This window comes from Podarcis vaucheri, assembly GCF_965113315.1.
Source record: "Podarcis vaucheri genome assembly, chromosome: 7".
NCBI classification, from domain to species: Eukaryota; Metazoa; Chordata; class Lepidosauria; order Squamata; family Lacertidae; genus Podarcis; species Podarcis vaucheri.
In genome coordinates this window covers 57820607-57839847 of record NC_138765.1, presented here as the reverse complement: position 1 = coordinate 57839847, position 19241 = coordinate 57820607, and the positions used below count along the sequence as shown (strand labels likewise).

The 19241-nt window shown below is 43.8% G+C and overlaps 1 protein-coding gene across 1 annotated transcript in view; it reads right to left on the bottom strand.

Annotated features, from left to right (window-relative positions):
• CDH13 (cadherin 13) overlaps positions 1 to 16172 on the bottom strand; it is a 681110-nt gene extending 664938 nt beyond the window's left edge. Inside the window, exon 1 of the mRNA XM_082232914.1 lies at positions 15951 to 16172. Coding sequence (XP_082089040.1) covers positions 15951 to 16052 — 102 coding nt within the window. The 5' untranslated portion in view covers positions 16053 to 16172. The remainder of the gene's footprint in view (positions 1 to 15950) is intronic.
• Positions 16173 to 19241: the final 3069 nt, after the last annotated feature.

Sequence of the window (19241 nt, the reverse complement as noted above, 5' to 3'; positions counted from 1 at the left end):
CCTCAGACACTTTGAAAGTAAGGTGAACACAAGCGCACGCACACACACACACACACACAGCTCCACCCATGAGAATTCCACCAACATTTTCTCTCTCTCTTGATAATTTCCCCATGCAACTTCCTTTTTCATTACTTGACAAAGCTCCAATGAAAAATGTAGAAAATTTCAGTATAATGCTAGAATGCTTTCCTCCATATCAAAGCCTTCCACGACATTAAAAACAGAAAGGAAAATACATCACCATTTGGCTCTTATCAATTGGGTTTTCCTACAAAGAGGAAAATATTTCTAGCATCACTAAATTACAATAGAAGTTTGTTAGAAGTTTAGGTGTTGCTTAAGCCCTGACATAAAAAGATGGGAACCTGCATGGATGATTCATAGTTGTTTTGGGGGTGGGGTGGACAGGCCATTTTAATGTTCTTTCCTTGGCAATCAGTCTACTTTGATGCTTAGGGAGAAAATAATAGTTTTCATTTCTGTTTAAAAATAGCATGTTCTTGGTCTAAGACAAGATGGTAAGCATGTAAAAACGATTTCGTATTTAAGGATCATTTTAAACGTATGGAAATCATGCCTGCAGGCTATTTAAAGACTGGGGTAAAAAAGAAAGGAAAGCTACTTGGTGCCGATAATGAAAAATGATATGCTTCACTCTGCTTTAGAAACTTAACAACTCCTCAAAGGACTTTATTTCAATAGATAAGTGCCCATTTCTGATTCTGACTGGAAAAATAGCACTGCGGGGTATTGGAAAGAAAGAAGGGGGGGAATACATGAGGAGGTTCCATTTTTAAATTGCTGGCTAAACCCCTGGATTCTAGTAGCACGCTGGCCAAGCCCCAGGCTTCAGCTTCACTATCTAGAGTGGGGGGGAGAATCTAATCCCTGCTGGTGGAAGGACCATAGCTCAGCGGCAGAGCATCCACATTGTTTGCAGAAGCTCCCAGGTTTAATTTGCAGCATCTCTAGGTAGGATTGGGGATGGAGGAAAAACCCTCTTTCCTGAAACCCTGAATAGCCACAGCCAGTCAGGGTAGACAACACTGAACTGGATGGACCAATGGTCAAGTCTGATATATAGGTGCCTCCCTATGTTCTTAAGAAATCGTCCTTTGAGGCTGTGGCTCAGTGGTAGAGTATCAGCACCGCATGCAGATGTTCCCAGGTTTGATTCCTGTCACCTCCAGGTGTTGTTGTTGTTGTTTAGTCATTTAGTCGTGTCCAACTCTTCGTGACCCCATGGACCAGAGCACGCCAGGCACTTCTGTCCTCCACTGCCTCCCGCAGTTTGATCAAACTCATGCTAGTAGCTTCAAGAACACCATCCAACCATCTCATTCTCTGTCGTCCCCTTCTCCTTGTGCCCTCCATCTTTCCCAACATCAGGGTCTTTTCCAGGGAGTCTTCTCTTCTCATGAGGTGGCCAAAGTATTGGAGCCTCAGCTTCACGATCTGTCCTTCCAGTGAGCGCTCAGGGCTGATTTCCTTCAGAATGGAGAGGTTTGATCTTCTTGCAGTCCATGGGACTCTCAAGAGTCTCCTCCAGCACCATAATTCAAAAGCATCAATTCTTCGGCGATCAGCCTCCAGGTAGGGCAGGTAATTTTCCCTATCTGAAACCCTGAAGAGCAGCTGCTGTTGACAATGATGAACCCGATGGAACAGTGGTCTGCCTTGGTATATAATAGCTTCCTATGTTCGTATTTCAAGCTTTTCTTCAGAGCCATAAGGACTATAAACTTACTTTACGTTTAGGTGTACTCAATGGTAGAGCATGCATTGTGCATGCAAGAGGACTTGGGTTCAATCCTCAACATCTCTAGGTAGGGTTAGGAATCTCCCCTTCCTGAAAACTGGGAGATCCATTCCTAATCAGTGCTGACAACACTGAGCTAGACGGAGTCTAACTTGGTATGAGGCAGTTTCCTATTTCCAGTAGTGGGGCTTAAAGGAGTGGAGCAATCACAGATACGTCTGCAAACCCATCACTCACACCAGCCAGAGCAGAAGGGGAATGCCAGATCCCATTCCCCTCCATAAGCTACAATCAGGGCTTTTTTCCAGGGGGTACTCAAGGGTATACAGTACCGGCACCTCTTTTTGTTGTTGTTAAAAAGTGTGGCACTTACTGTAGCAACTTCATGGTGAGAACCGGCACCTCTTTTTCTAGAAAAAAAGACACTTGCTACAACCAATCCCTCTTAATGGTGAACTCTGAGAATTATAGCTCTGTGAAGGGGAATAGGGGTTTGCTAACAACTCTCAGCTCCCTAAATAAACTAAAGCCCTCAGAATCCTTTGATGGAAGCCATGATTGTTAAAAGTTCTTTCATTCCACTTTAAATGCATGGTGTGAATGTGACTACCTATCACAATGCATGGGACCATTATTAACTCAACTGTTGATTGTTGTGAACAGCGATTCCATTTTTTGCTGGTCTCCTCAAAAAAACACTAAGTTACGACGACAAGGAGACTGATTCATGACATGCCAACAAAGCTCACACACAAATAGTTCTCTCCTACTTGACAGATTAACAAACCTTAGGTTATAAACAAGCTGGCCTGGTGCCTTTTCCATCTCGCTAATAGTAATACCTCTCAGGAGCATCGTTAACAATTATAACAATGTGGGTTTGGAGACGAGATCAGGTCAACACTAATGAAAATGAACGCAACCCTTCCTGACTGTGGTGTGGCGAGAGCTAATTAATCCTATTCTTAGAACCCTGCATTAGGGAGAACAATGAGGTGCATTTTAGCAGAAAGATCCCTCAAACAGCCAAGGGGATTTATCATCGCAGGCAGCCCACCTGGCAAAACCTGACTCATCCATCAACGTCCATGTATTTTTTCCCAGATTTATCTGTCTAAACATATGCTCCCCTCTCTACTTACTGTCATGTAAATAAGGGTCAGTTAGGTTACCACTGTGGTTGCATCATAGCTTGGCTATGCACCAGTGGGTAGCAAAGCAAATCACTTAATCTTGGAACACCATTTTATTTTCCATGATATTGTGAATGGACACCATTTTCTAGGGATGGGGTTGAAGAAGAACATATCAAATCTGAAACTCATGAATCCCTTTAGAACTTTATTAGCTTCTTTTCAATCTTCTCAGACTGAGCCCCAGACCGGAAGAGGAACCTCCAATTATTTAACAGCTTTATTAGTAGTTTTAGTTTTTAAAAAATAAAATCTCCCCCCACAAAAAGGGAATGAATCTCTTCACCTGCATATCACAAATTTTGGACCCCAAATGCATCCACCCTATTTCTTCTTTCACCCACCTGTTTCCCTCTAGGATTTAATCAGAGTTAAATATATTCCCAGGGACACCCTCCTTAAGAAGGGCCACACCCAGTCTCTTTCAAGATGATGGGCATATCTTCCTCCCACAATGAGGCACCGCACACTCCCTGGACCAACTCAGTCAATCCCCTTCTACTAGATTTTATCGCCCATGTTGGGCAGGGATCAAGAGGGCACATTGTTGGCCTCACCACCAAAAGTGTCCCATTCACATCCTTGGGCTGTAACAACTCAAACTGATCCCACAAGGTGTAATTCACAGATGCTCCAGGGACCTCCAGTTGTGATCCAATTGTGGCATTGAGTTCATCACAAAATCGGGTGACATCAGGACCAAGCCTGGCAGGGGCTGAACTCTTGTGCCATCCCTCATAGCCAAAATAATGTGCATCTCATTATTTTTTAATCCTTTCTTTTATACTGGGACCTCCTCTGTTCTTCTATGGATTTGCTATCTCTATATTTCTTAAGCTTAATTATCTAATTTTTATTTTTTAGTTCCTGATGGCACCTGAGAGCATCTTCAATATACCCCAAGGATTTTATTACTGTTTTAATGTGCATTTTTATTTCTTTGCAGCTATTGTTTTTTTAAAAAGATTGTTTTATGCTATCACTGGATTTATTATAATTCTGCTTTTCAGGTTGCTAACCACTTCTGGAGGTTCTTTATCAGTAGAGTGTGGTAAAAGAAAAGAAAAAGTGAATCTCTAACCTTTTGCAATAAAATAAATTTTTTTTTTTTTACTGATATAGGGGATCTAATAACTTTTTTCTATTTCCCTACACTACATTTTCATCACATATAGAAAACATTTGCTCTAAAAGACACAAAAAATACCTATGCTTGTCCACAAAGGGAGCCACTGAATTAGACTCAAAGGGACACATCGATCCAACTAAGTTCTGCTCAAAGTTGACCTATTGACATTAATAACATTGCATTAACCATGTCCATTAGATTCCATGGGTCTCCTCTGAGTAGAATGACATTGGATACAAACCAAAAATTGATTTCTGCGCAGCTTGTTCCAGGACTTGCCAACTTTACCTACTGTATGGAGAGTACCTTCAAGAAACACAGATTCCCAGCAAGAATTCCAATATTGCAGAATTCTTGCCCCTACCCAGTAGAGGATTGACAAGAGTATTATGTGCAAACAGCGATGTAGGTATCCCAGCATCACCTCCCCATGTAATTCCACTAGCCTTATTGAAACCCTATTTGTTCTGCTTAGATTCTTTGGGCATTACTCCCCAGCACAGTTCCTCCCAGTTTTGCTGTGGGAGAAAATTGGTGGCAACTCTAGAATCTGCTTTCTGAAAATGCTGGTGAAAGCTGGTCCTTAAAGTATATTGAACTAGTTCTCTAACTCATTAAGTTGGGTAAGAATCAAATGCAGATCCCACTTACATTATGATATCCTTATGCAGCCTTTTAGTGGCAGGTGAGACAGGGGTTCCCTTTGTAGTTTTCCTTTCTGTCTTTTCCCGAATATAACACACTGGCTTTTCATGTAAATATGTATTTGTTTATATTTTATGACACCTATCTCAAACCACTTCTCCAAGGAGCTTAAGGAGGTATACACCCACATTAATCTCTGCAACAACCCTGTGAGATACGCTAACCTAAGAGACATGCCCAAAGTCACCCAGTAAGCTTCATGGGCAAGTGGGGATTTGAACTCTAGTCTCCTAGATCCTAGTCCAGCACTCTAACCACCACATGCTACTTATTCCTTGCACTTCCTTCTTCCCCAAACACTTGGCATTTCAAAAGGATTGCACAAATATTCCTGCATTACTTCTCATTAGCATAGCACTGAGATGCATCAGAGCTCTCATACAGACATTATTGTGGTGAAGAAGTAAAAGTAGTGGGGCTAGATATATAGTGAGTAATTATAAATGGGGGGCCCCTCAAAAATTCAGGCCCCCACTTAAAAAAAATAATCCAGGGCTCATTTTGAGACAAGCTAAACCCAATGACTGGGCCGATATTGGAAATGACTGACAATGACCTCCTCCTGCTACCTTCCTGCCCACTTCACAAACAAAACGTTTACAAGTGCAACTGGTGGAAATGTATTGGGAACAGCAAAGGAGGGAGGAAAATAAAAGGAACATCGAGGGCGGGGGAAGTCAGCTTTTATATTTGTATTAGGTTGGTCATCATCTGTTAAAAATTGTGGAAAATCAATAAAAAAAATAACTGGGGATGATTGGGGAAATGATCAGAAATGCCACTTCCTGCTAGAGATGTTTCCGAAAGGGTAATTTCCCATGATCTACCAGAAGTGACATGCCAAAATGTGCTCAGAGCCGCCATTTTTACCACAGCTGCTGTGATGGAGGGCAGAACAATCCAAGCTATTGAGATGACCCCTGATCCCCTTCTTGTTTCTCAGCCTGCAGCATGTGTGACAGTGAGTGACTTCGCATATCTGTAATTACTTGGTTTCCAATTACTGAGTTTTGCAGGCATTCATTTTGAATATTCACACACACAAAACTCCCTCTAATGCGTTTCTGAATATTCAAAGGGAATGCTTGCAAAAATCCAATAGCCTTTGAGCTGAACAAGCGGGTGACTCTGCATCCCTAACTGGGACCCTTGGAAAGTGGCAAAATAATCATCTATAAACCTTTTGAAACTCCCACTTGAACTGGGAGAGGGGAAGGGGAGTTGAGCGTTAATTCATAAGGGCAGTTTAAAAGGCATCACATCAATTTATCTTTGTCAGGAGTTCAAGCTGACAAAAAAAGTTACCTTAAAATAATTTACACTATCCATCATAAAAAGGCTCATCAAAAAGGAAGATACAGATTTAGCACTGAACCATAAACTCCCAAGGACTTTTGGACAATGAAGAATGAGCAGCCAAACTGCTATTTGGAGGGCTATGTCCTCGCGAGACTTTAAAGCTTGGGGGGGGGGTCCTTTTCAGCCTGAAGGCCACATGCAGATGTCAGTGGTGGGTGGGGCCACTGGCAAAAGTGGGCAGAGAAATAGATGTGACTCTTACATTCATCCAGCAGGCTAAATCTACAGCTTCCTTTGTCCAATAGGCTACATTGTCCAGTAGGCTACACCTACAGCCACCTTACCCCAGTAGGCTACATTTACAGTGATCTTTGTCCAGTGGCCCATCTCGTCCAGCATCCTGTTCTCGTAGTGGCCAACCAATGCCCCCAATGGGAAGCTTGCAAGCAGGAGATGCTTGGAACAACAAGTGTTGCTGCACTCAACTGGTATTCTGAGGCATGCTGCCTCTGACAGTTAGTGACCAACCAGCTTGGGAAAGCCCACAACCAGGACATGAGGGTGATACCAAGCTAGGGGTCGTGTCTAATTCATGCTAGGGGTCTTCTCTAATTCACAGATTTCAGATTATAAAATATTGAAGCAGTAAACCTTTTGACCTTCTCCAACTCAGGCCATGTTCTCGCCCCTGAATGCAGGGTGGGGCAAATCCACCCATGGGAGAAACCAAAGGAGTAAGCTATCATCTGTCCCTTCCCCCCTCCATTGCTAGCGTTTCTGGTCTAACATGTTGAATTGAATTAACAACAGGATTTTGAATGCTGCTTCAACTGCCAGGGTGCTGACCATGAGAGTGTCCAATATTTCACTCCAAATCCCAGTTGATGGATGGTTTGTTCCTCATCTTTTCTTTTCTTTTCTTTTCTTTTTAAAAAGAAAGATCTTTTATAGCATCTGTTCAACACATCTACAAAACCTTTTCACTTTTCAATCCTGGAGGGTTAATCCATCCTGCTGCTTGCTGAATGCAAAAATAATAAAATAAAATAAAAATAGGGAGAAGAGGAGGAAGGGAAACGACATATCATCTGAAGCTGGGCAGCTTCACAGGCTGACATGGACTTCAGAGTTTCTTTAATGAGAACGAGGAGATGACACGACCAATATATTAATGACACAATAAGTTACTCACTAGCTTGCCTGACTCGCAAACCGGTCTCTTGAGATCCAAGCCGAGAAGCATTCCCTTTGAAGAGGTAAGGCCAAGTTAACACACTGGTGTGGCGATGAATATTTCATAGCTCATAAGAGTTACCTCCCTTTCTCTCCCTGCAGATATGAACTGACATAGTAAGCAAGAGGCAAAGCAGAGAGAGAATCTGAAGGTTTCTTGCACTCGTGTGTATTTCATTTCTTCCTTTAAAAAGAAATCAAGAAGTTAATTGATCTCAGTCTGTAATAAGTAACAGAGCAATGCATGGAGAATTTAAGAGAAAGAGATGTAAATGTATCAAAAAATTGAAGGGTTTTTTTGAAGCTCCTAAGGCACTATAGATTCAAAGCAGTATCATGTCCTTTCAAACTGTCATGGCTTCCCCCAAAGCATCTTGGGATCTGTAGTCTGCTAAAGGTGCTGAGAGTTGTTAGAAGACCCCTGTTGATGGTTAAACTGCTCTGGGAAGTATAGCTCTGTGAGGTCCATCTAGCTCAGTATTGTCCTCACTTACTGGCAGCGCTGCTCTGGGATTTCAGGCCAGGGTCTCTCCCAGACATACCTAGAGATGCCAGAGATTTAACCTTAGGCCTTCTGTATGCCAGGCAGATGGTCATAGCTGTCAAGCGTCCCTTATTTGGCGGGACAGTCCCTTATCCCAGCACTGTGTCCCACTGCTGTCCCTTATTGATGATGTCCCTTAAATTTCCCGGTTTTCAAAGGAAGCAGCTCCTCTCCCTCCCTCCCTGCCAGCCAGGGAGGAGAGAGGCTACAACTGTGTTGCTAGGCTGCGTTGCTCACCCAATAAGAAGTCTAAGAACGACTGAGGGGTGGAGCTTGCATGCCTTTTGTGGATCAAATTGGCTGTGTTGCCTGGGGACTCGCCTTTGCTCAGCGCTTCCCAGCGGAGAGGTGACGGTGGTTTTCCTTGAGGCTTCAGGCTTCGTTTGGCTGCCGGCTAGGCTTTCTGCCTTTGGCTCGGAGGGGCTCAGAAGTTGAACATACCTGTGCCTGGAAAATTCCTTATTTTGGCTGCTGATTCCTTATTTTTGCGGCTGCTGGTCCCTTATTTTCAAATCTGTAAGTTGACAGCTATGCAGATGGTCTACTGCTGAGCTATGGCCCTGGGTTAAAAAGCCAGTGTGGCATAGTTGTTACTGTGTCAGACTAGGACCTGGGAGACCAGGGTTCAAATCCCCACTTGGCCATGAAGCTCACTGTGTGACCTTGGACCAGTCACTGCCTCTCAGCCTAACTTTACTCACAGAGTGATGATAAGATGGGGATGAGATGTGTGTATACCACCTTGAGTTCTTTGGAGAAAAATGGAAATGAATGAATGAATGAAATGTACTTAAATTTTGCTGGAAGTAAAGCAAAGCCTGCTTCTTCATGAAAATTCTCCTGGGGCAGCCCCATTGAAGTGAACAGAAGATACACAGAAGACATTCATGTTGACTTGCACTCAAGGAAAACTCAACCTGAGATTTGCAACTGAATCTTTGGGGGGGGGGCAGACCTTGCAACTCATGTGAGGAAGGCATGCTTCATTTGCCATTAATTTTTTCCCCATATCAAGAGAACAATCGGAGAATGTTCCTCATTTCTCCTACCATCCTCAACTCTGCTTTTGTCACACTCTGTAAAAATAAGTTAACCAGAAATATTATTTTTGCCTAAGCCTAAATTTCAAAGCATCTCTTGTCATCTGGCAGGCAGCTTCACACATTGTCTCTTTGGAGACATCTGTGCAGCAGAACACCATGGAGCAACTAAATCCAGAAGCTGGCCTGGGGATGGGTGGAAGAGGCCTTTTGTTTGTGCCATCAGGGAAAGCTTCCTAACAGAGAGAAAATTATTAGATGCTGGAATTGCCTCCTGGGTACAGGGAAAATTGTCCTCACTGGCAAGGGGAGAGAAAACATACAGTAGAAAATGTTTTTTTAAAAAAAGAAAATAAGGTAAATGGATACTGAAAATACAGAAAACAGTATATAGATATAAATGACTACCTGTTGTCTGCAAACCTTGCTGTCCAATGACCTTCCTTCTGTGATGTCACAGAATGTTCACAATTAGCATAAGACCAGAGAAGTTTAGCTACTCAGTATTAACCATAGTCATAACTGTTGTGAAGACGGAAGAGATTTGGATGGGCTGGGAAGACAGCTGCACCCAAAGCAGATCTCTCTCTCTCTCTCTTTAATAATTTTGATTTGATTATACATTACAAATGTTTTATTTATTTGTCCCCTCCTCCTTTATATTATATTGATTTTACGTAAGGCACCTTGTGTACTGTTTCTAAAAGGGCCTGATATAAATCTACCAAATAACAACAATTAATAAATAATCAATGAAGCCTAAGGGCATAAAATATGCAGCCTGTTGGTGAAAAGGCTTTTTAGGACATGTCTTTCCAAGGGAAGGAAACTCCAGGGAAGAAGAGGCACACCATCACTGATTGGCTGGGAAGCGTGTCCCATGAAAGTTCTTTCTTGTCTGCTTTCAGTACCGTAATCACAAGCAGCAAAGAGTTCCAACTTCCTGCTGAATGCTTCTTTGTTTGGCCTTAGAAGTATAACCTTCAACAAAATGGAGTCTTCCTCTTCAGGGTTCCAACCAGCCGGCCCTGACTCATTCTGTGATGCTCCAATCCATCCTCCTGCTCCAGTTTTACATTTCATTTCTCTTACTTATTCCATGGCTACTGGGTATGCTCAGTCCTCACTGAGTTGATTTTGGGGTTCCTTCTTTATTTAAAAATTTTCCTTTCTTCTGCAAACCTTGCCAGCTTATGCATGGATGGCACCAGGCCCTTGGAGAGCTTGTTTGAGGCCTAGGATAAGTGTTTTGTTAGATTAAAGTTATAAACACTAACAAAATAAGCAGTGTGTCCTGGGTGGGGCCCTCCAACCAGCTTAGCCTCTGAGGTTCAGGGCAAGCGTACCAACCTGCTCTCCCCATATCCTGCATGGACTTGGATGACACCATTCTGGCTGCACAAGGATCCACCAGTTTGGCTACATAAAGGATCCACCCTCAGAAAAGTCAACACTTATAAACTGGTGTCAAGAAGTCTAGTCTCAGGGTTTTGGTGTCTGGATCCAACACCTCAAGGTGCAGAGAATCTGCTGAGCAATCCTGTTCCTCCTCTAAGGAGACCTCAGGCTCCAGGTGCGGGCAGGGCTGAATACTGACATGCAGTGGGCAGACTGAATTTCCAAGGAATCCCACAACTGCCCTCCCCAGCTGATTAGGAACATGGGAAGCATCCCTAGTTTCCAGTTTCAATGGAACAGACTCCCACACGAGGTGGTGGATTCTCCTTCCTTGGGAGTTTTTTAAGTAAGGTTGCTATATTTCAAAAAGTGAAAAAAGCACTGCAGACATGGGTTGCCATACGTCCAGATTTTCCCGGACATTTTGCCGATTTCTGCCTGGAAACTGCTTCTGACTGTGGTATTCTGGATATGTCCTGGAAATTCCAGATGTATGGCAACCCTATTTTAAGCAGAGGTTGGTTGGTCATCTGTCATGGATGCTTAAGTTGAGATTCTTGCATTGCAGGAACTTGGACTAGATGACCCTTAGTGTCACTTCCAACTCTACACTTATACAATTATTTGATTCTATGCCCTTTGGTCTATCTAGTTCGGTGCTATCTACACAGACTGGTAGCAACGCCCCAGGGTTCCAAGCAGGGGACAATTTTACCTGGCAAATCTAAAGATTGGATCTTAAGACAGGGATGGGGAAGCTTTTTCAGCTTGTGAAACCCATTTCCTCATTGGGAAACTTCCAGGGGCCACATGCCAGTAGATGAAGCATTCCAGCTATGGAAAAGACAGATGTTTCTAAGCACACAAACTCACACATATTTATCCAGGCAAGAATCACAGTTCACAAGATAGACAAAATAGTATTTTTAGAGGGGCTTGGAGTAGGGCTGGTGATGAACACAGTGTGAGTTGTGGAGCATACTGAGGGCCAGACAGAGAGGTCTAAAGAGCTGCATTCTGGCCCCAGCATTGGGGTCCCCCACCATTATCTATACTGGCTGGCCCCAGTTTTTCAAGTTCCAGACAAGATGTTTCTCAGCTATATCTGGAGATTCAGGGAACTGCATCTGGGACCATCTGTATGCAACACATATACTTCACCATTAAACTACACCTCTTCTCCCCTCCATCCCCCCCCCGGCCCCACCAAGACAGCCCAGTATTTTCAAGTCCAAAGTTGGCAACCCACATTGTGATGGATGCGCCTACACTGACACTGCAGAACGAGGGAGGCAATGACCTAATTTGCTTGTGCATGTTCCAGCTGATTGTGCACGCCAATCACACTGTCTCATCACCCATTATTCATCTAGGTATTCATTTGCGTACATTACAGCCTGACCTGCATCCAAGTAGCCATAATGATGTGTACAGTTTATGTGCATATTTCTGCATAAGCAGGTGTGTGTTGCAGGGTGGGTGCGGGAAAGAGAAAACATCCTAGATAGCAATTTGGTTTGGATGAAGCTTTTGTACTTCTCTTTGTTTCATTCCCCTCCCCCCGCCCCACGGCACTTTAAAGTTCCTTTTTGATTGACAGTTATTCAAGGGCTGCTTCTCAGGGCTATGCTTGCATTTTTGAACGCTAAAAGAAAAAAAAATTACAAAGTCTACGGTATCTTGCAAGACCCCGTGTTGTCTGTCACATTTGCTTTCATTTTATTCAATCATGTACCTGTCACTTTTGCTGAAACATGACTCCCATTCTTTATGCGCTGTTTTTCCACTTCTTAAGCACCTCCATCATCTCTTGAAAATTAGCCTTCCTTAAAACACAAGCTGCTCCCCCCCCCACTCTCTAAACCAGCCTTTATACACACACCAGCAATCAACAGCAGGAGCAAATTTTGCCACTGCTGCAACCAATTGTGTTTGGAAAGTATCAAAGCGAACCATCACACAAATTGCAGGTGGGGATGAAGTCAAAGGGAGCTCTTTAAGTGCTCCTGAGTGCCAAAGATCAGGTGCTCTCTTTGCACCAAGAGAAGTGGGTGTTAAGAAATCAATTCTAGTATTGGGACTGTCGACTGATTGCAGGATGAAAACTCTGGTTATAAAGGCCATTCAAACTCCATCCTTGAAATTTAACTTCTGCTGCTTTCTAATGGAAATGGGATACTGATAGAGGGCTGGAGCAAATCTTTGGCCTTGGCCAGAGGAAAGGGGGCTGTGCATGTGGTCCTTTTCTTCTACTGCTTCTGCTTCTTCCCTAACCATAGAATTTCTTTCCTCTTGGCCTGCCTCTTTGACTTTTATATTCAGCAGTCCAGCCTCACACATTCCCTGCCTCAACTGTCTTGCTTAGAGTAGGCCCTAACTCAGGGGTGAGGAACCTCAGTGCCTTGAGAACCTCCCTAGGCTACAACCTGTCCTCAGGCCACAGTCCCTTTCTCAGGCCATAGTCTTCATAGGCATGCCCTCCTTGAGTCATTTTGCCTGGCTGGAATTTTCCCTTGAACTGGGATCATGCCGCTTACTTCCTCAGACAGAAAGATGTGTGTGCATGTGCAGATATGTGGAAGCCTCGGACTTTTGAGTGGCTCCCAGGAATGAGCCACCTGGCTGCTCTGCCTCCATGGTGGGGGCTGACCTTCACTCCACAACAAGCCTCCCACTTTCTCCTATACCAGTCATGGCCCCTATTCCTGCATCTGTGGATGAGGGTGTTCCATCCACCCAAACCGGATGCAACTGAGTCATGCCTAGGGGGTGTGCTTTCACTTCTCCAGAGAGCCAGTGTGGTGTAGTGGTTCAGAGCGGTGGACTCGTAATCTGGTGAACCGGGTTCGCGCCTCCGCTCCTCCACATGCAGCTGCTGGGTGACCTTGGGCCAGTCACACTTCTCTGAAGTCTCTCAGCCCCACTCACCTCACAGAGTGTTTGTTGTGGGGGAGGAAGGGGAGGGAGAATGTTAGCCGCTTTGAGACTCCTTCGGGTAGTAATAAAGTGGGATATCAAATCCAAACTCTTCTTCTTCCAGCATTGCCTCACCAATGTTAAAAGAGGACACCAATTTGCATAAAATTTGCATGTGCTAATGAGTATGCAGTAAATGCACATTTGGAAAAGATTACAGTCTAAATAAAAATTCAATGCATCTCATCCAATAACGGAGAAAGCTGTGACCTAGCCCTGTGTGTTCCTGCTGAGTCTGCCACTATGGGGATAGGAGCCCCTCCCCCAGCTCCTCAGCTGTTTATGCATTGTGTGAAGAAAGGAACCACAGATTAGCCACAACATAAATACATTGGTCTCATTAGGGTTGAGTTTGTTCAATTGCATTAAATGCATAGCCCTGTTTCTGAACAATCTAAAAGAATTGTGCTTCTCCATTCCCTCAGCCCTCATTGGCCAGAATTGGTTCTTAGTAAACAACTCAGAAGAACCTCAGGCCTGGGGTTAAAATGTCTCTCCCACCCTGCCCAAAATTCTCAATCTGGCCCTCAACATCTTCATTATTTACTTATTAAATTTATATTCTACCCCCCCCCCCCGCCGCCGCCGCCTCAGGAGCTCAGGGTGGCAACACAGTATTGAAACAATGCAGTTAAAAAATAAAATAACTTATCTAAATTATCTAAAAAGTTGTTGGGGTAGTGCAAGTGCCATTGTCTGGCTGGAACACATTCTCTGAGAGAGCCTCTTCCCTTCCTTGCTGAAGAATAGAGAAGGATGTGTGGATGTGGGCAGAAACTAGCCTACTGTAGAAAGGTAAAAATTGCTGCCATTGCCCTGCTCACTTTTGCCTCTGGCCTGGCCAGCTGCTGGCATGTGGCTTCTGGAAATTTACCCAGAAAATAATATGGCCCCCAGGCCCTTAACTGCAATGCTGCTTACTTATTATTTTATTTTATATTAATATTCATCAAGACCCATGAAGTTATTTGGGCACCTGCAGCACACACATACAAATTCCAAAAGTGCTTCTACCCTTCCCTGACTATTAAAATGCAGTAACATTACACAACCAACTACTGCCTTGCTCTTTCATGACACCCCAAATAAGCTGAAAATACACACAGATTTTCATGCAGGTTATAGAAACTGGCATAGAAATGGGGAGAACTGGAGACTGGAAAAGGGACAAACTGGGAGAGAGTTGACAGTTTTGTCTGACCCTAGCAGAATATCTGTGAGGGGGATACCAACCCCCAACCACCTCCACTATCCCTACGGCCCCGAGACACTGAGAATGTGAAAGAAACCCTAAAAGACCTTCCATATTCCTCATTATGAATGATAGGTGAAGTTTAAGAGGACCACGTATTTGCACTAATCAAGCCTCTTACACAGGGGCACGGAAAATAATCATTTGCTACCAAACTATCCTGAAATTTTATATCTGCATATATCTCAAGAGGTTCAAACTATGTACTTAGTAGTTTGAGCTCAACCATAATTATATCCTTATTATCTTCATAAGATTTACTTATCCCATTATCAACTCCCTCCTCCATTGGAGGTCAGCCGTGTATCCTTTTTATTGCCCATTTAATCCTTCTACCCACCAACTCCTTTCTGATTGATTCACTTATCATGCTTCTTAGCAGACGAACGCTTTTAACATTTAAAAATAACCACGTCCCTTGTCTCTTTATTCTGTCCAAAGCAATGTCTTCCCTCCTTTCTGGAGTTCAAGTTCTTTACTCACTGATTTGGCAAAATAAAAATGGGTCAGCATTCTTTTTAAGTTTATTTGTTGTCCGTGCATTGGTAACTCCCCCAGTTAGTGTGATGGCAGTGTGGTGCAGTGGTTATAGTGTCAGACATAGACCTTAGGAGACCAGGGTTTAAATCTCTACTCAACCACAAAGCTCACTGGGTGACCTTGGACCAGTCACTGCCTCTCAGCCTAACCAACATCACAGATTAAATGGGCGGGGGGGGGACACCATGTATCCACCTTAAGTTCCTTGGAGAAATAAGGTGGGATATTAATGCAACAAATGAATAAATTGTTGCAATGCCTTCTATACAGGATACCCTTTGGGTTGGGCTTGAGGTGGCAGCTGGAGCAGAATGCAGTGGCTAGGATGCCTATAGAGACAAAGTACAACCAACACATGACACATTACTTTGTGGGACTTGCTCTGGCTGAAATTTTGCTGCCAAGTAAGTTCAAGGTTGTGGTACTAACATATACAGGTAAACTCCATACATCTCAGAAACCAGGTTATTTGAGGTCCTGCCTTATCCCTTATACCCAGTAGATTGTTGCAGTCTGTGGAGGACTTACTCCTGCAAACCCTATAGATCTCAGCAGTGCTTTTCTTTTCCAGAAAAATAGATGCTGGTACTCACCTTGAAGTTGTTACAATAAGTGACACACCTTTTAACAACAACAACAACCGGGCAGGTACTGCATACCCTTAAGTACCCCCCTGAAAAACAGAACTGGATCTCAGAAGCCTGCTCCACGGTTACTTAGAGCAGGACAATATGGGAATTGCTGTCTCCTTGCATCCCTATGGACAGCACAGTCTTATGCATGTCCACTCAGAAGGAAGCACCACTGAATTAAATGGAGCTTACTCCAAGGTTATATGATTGCAGCCTGCATAAGGTGAGGAGTGAATATTTTACTCACATTGTTTCCAGAAGTTACAGCAAACAAGTCTCCATCCACTGGCAGTAAAATAAAGATTAAGAGGTTCCAGATGGCTTTAAACAGACAATTACTTGGTTTCATTGCAAAAGGATCATGCAATCTTTGGATTAGCAAAGATGCAGGCTCCCTTTTGGGGAGATCCAGTTTTTTCCCAGAATTTGCTGGGTTGAGAGCCAAGTCGCATGGCTCCTTTTCTGCTTGTTCCAGGAAGCAGGAAGAGAGAAAAAGACTGAAAAGGGTGAGAGCAGAGGCTGCAAAGCCACACCCACTCTGGTAACTTGAGCTCAGGGCTCAGGTTAACCCTTTCATGCACACAAATGTTAGCCAGTAATTGTATGATAGTTTTGGACTTGTTGATACATCAACATTCAGTAAGGATTCTGTTATATCACTCAATGCACCGCTATAGTTCATGAGAAGTTCTAGGAACCAAACTCAACTCAAAACTGATGGTTGGGAAAGAACTCCTTACTCAATGCCTTTTAAAAGATGGAGAGGGGATTGTGCTGCACTTCCTGTGCAGAAGAAGTGAAGGGTAGAAAAGTCTGAACATGCACAAAAACATGAACGCATAATCCATCCATTTTCCTTATACACAGAGGTAGTTTGTAGTAAAGTGATTCATTATGCCTTGCTTTTAATTATTATTATTTTTAATCTTCACACCGATGGCAAGTGAGAACAGTCTCAGCCTAATAAATAGTGAGAGACAGCTGTTCTTATCCAGCATGGGATCTCAGGGGCATTCCTATAAAATCTATTTCCTCTTAAATAGATTTGCTTGGCATCTGTTACTGATGGTGACACCCCATTTAAGACATCTGTCCCCAATATTTGAGTTGAGCAAGTGCCTAATAAAAGACCAAAGCAAACTATGGCATGCAATCAACTCTAGCAAATGGTGGTAACTATGGAAAATGATTAACGCACAACTGTAACAATTGATGGAGTAATTGCATCCCAGCTATGGGAGCAATTTTTAATAAGGGGTTACACTGGATGAAAATTATACTGATAGTGTCAGAAGCCACACCTTACCTAATGACCACTGCTGGCTATTTTATTTTTCAATAAGGATACATAACCAGATGCCGTTATCTTTTTGTGTTGATTGATGTTTGGTGGTTGAGATGCTGTTTGTAACCTTGTAATGCACCTGTTCGGAAGAGCAATTATTGCCTTTTGTTCCACGACTGCTAATAATCTGCCACTCAGGCCCATTTTGATTGGAAGAGGGAAATGAACACATCCTGGATAAGTGTGAAATTGCATCAGGTCTACAGAGATGAGTGTTCTGAAGTCTAAGATCTATTCCATTCTCTGTTTTCTTCTTTCACTTAGGAGGGTTTGTTTAAATGAGTGTTTAGTGACATCCTCTGCAAGCCATTCCAATGATGAAGAACCTCCAGGACCTTGCCAGAAGCTTGAAGGTAAGAAACAGCTGGGCAATTGCTCCCAGACTGTAAATTACTGTTGGGAAGAAGCTGATCCAATACCTGAATCCAAACCTGTATGTGTGTACTATAATCCAGGAGCCTAAAGTGTTTTATGGGGAGAGGAAACCTGGAGGGAGTACATAGCACATGAAGAGCCTGATAGATAAGGCCAATGGCCCATCTAGTCCAGCAACTTGTTAATAATAATAATAATAATAATAATAATAATAATAATAATTTATTATTTGTACCCCGCCCATCTGGCTGGGTTTCCCCAGCCACTCTGGGCGGCTTCCATAGAAACCAAAAATACACTAAAATATCACACATTAAAAACTTCCCTGAACAGGGCTGCCTTAAGATGTCTTCTGAATGTCAGGTAGTTGTTTATCGCTTTGACATCTGATGGGAGGGCGTTCCACAGGGCGGGCGCCACTACTGAGAAGGCCCCCTGCCTGGTTCCCTGTAGCTTTGCTTCTCGCAATGAGGGAACCGCCAGAAGGCCCTCGGCGCTGGACCTCAGCGTCTGAGCAGAATGATGGGGTTGGAGACGCTCCTTCAGGTATACTGGGCCGAGGCCGTTTAGGGCTTTAAAGGTCAACACCAGCACTTTGAATTGTGCTCAGAAACGTACTGGGAGCCAATGTAGGTCTTTCAAGACCGGGGTTATGTGGTCTCGGCGGCCGCCCCCAGTCACCAGTCTAGCTGCCGCATTCTGGATTAGTTGTAGTTTCCGAGTCACCTTCAAAGGTAGCCCCACGTAGAGCGCATTGCAGTAGTCCAAGCAGGAGATAACTAGAGCATGCACCACTCTGGTGAGACAGTCCGCGGGCAGGTAGGGTCTCAGCCTGCGTACCAGGTGTTGTAACCAGAAGTCTATATACTACTCATAACAGCAACAACAATATGAAAAGTGTTTCTTATAATATGCAGATCAGTTCCTGGGTGTCAGTTCCTTGAAACAATATAACTCAATGGTATTTTGCATGCAGAAGGTCCCAGCTTCAACCCTGGTATTTCCAGCCAGAGGCAGCAAGATTGGGAAAAACCTCTGCTTGGGATCTCCTTGGAGCTAATGGTCCATCCTGTACAAATCAGCTTCCTGTGCCTTAGGGTTAGGCCATGGGCAGTAGTCTGGAGTTAGCCAGGAGTCATGGGACCCAAGAACAGCCAGGGCCAAGCAACCTGTAAGGAAGAAGTAAGGAATAAGGACTGTAGGGCAAGTCCACACCCAAGTACAGCCACGTTTGCAGGGACACACAAAAGCTCATGGAAACTGTAAGAGAGAGGTGACCAGACACCTGGAAGGCATCAACAAGATTTGGAGATTTGCTCATAAGAAGTTGATCCAAGCTTGACAGATGATTCCTACATAGTGTCTCTTGACTATCACTGCCCAAACTGTGAGAGTATCTCATGAAGCAAAGCTCAACTGCAGCATGGAGCCCTGTTATACTCCTTCCTGCCCAGAAGGATTCATTGTCCAGCCTGGGTGGGTGCAGCCAGCCTAGGGCCTGTACTTCACTGAGAAGATGTTGCCTACAGTTCAGTAGTTTACCCACATGGAGCAGCTTCATGAAGATCTAGCAGTTTCCGATGATATGTTCACAGGTGAGAGTCCTGTCTGTGTCTGTTCAGTGGAATGGTTTGCTTGGTCCTCCCAATATGATGGACACACCCTTTCTCCCTCCTACAACCCAAACTATCACAGATTTCTTTTAATTCCTCCCACCTATTACCAAGTAACGAAGTTCCCTACAGCTAGGGAGGTGATCTCATTCTGATGCACCTTTGAAAGGACTCGTGACATGAATTCCACCTCCACGTCAAAGGC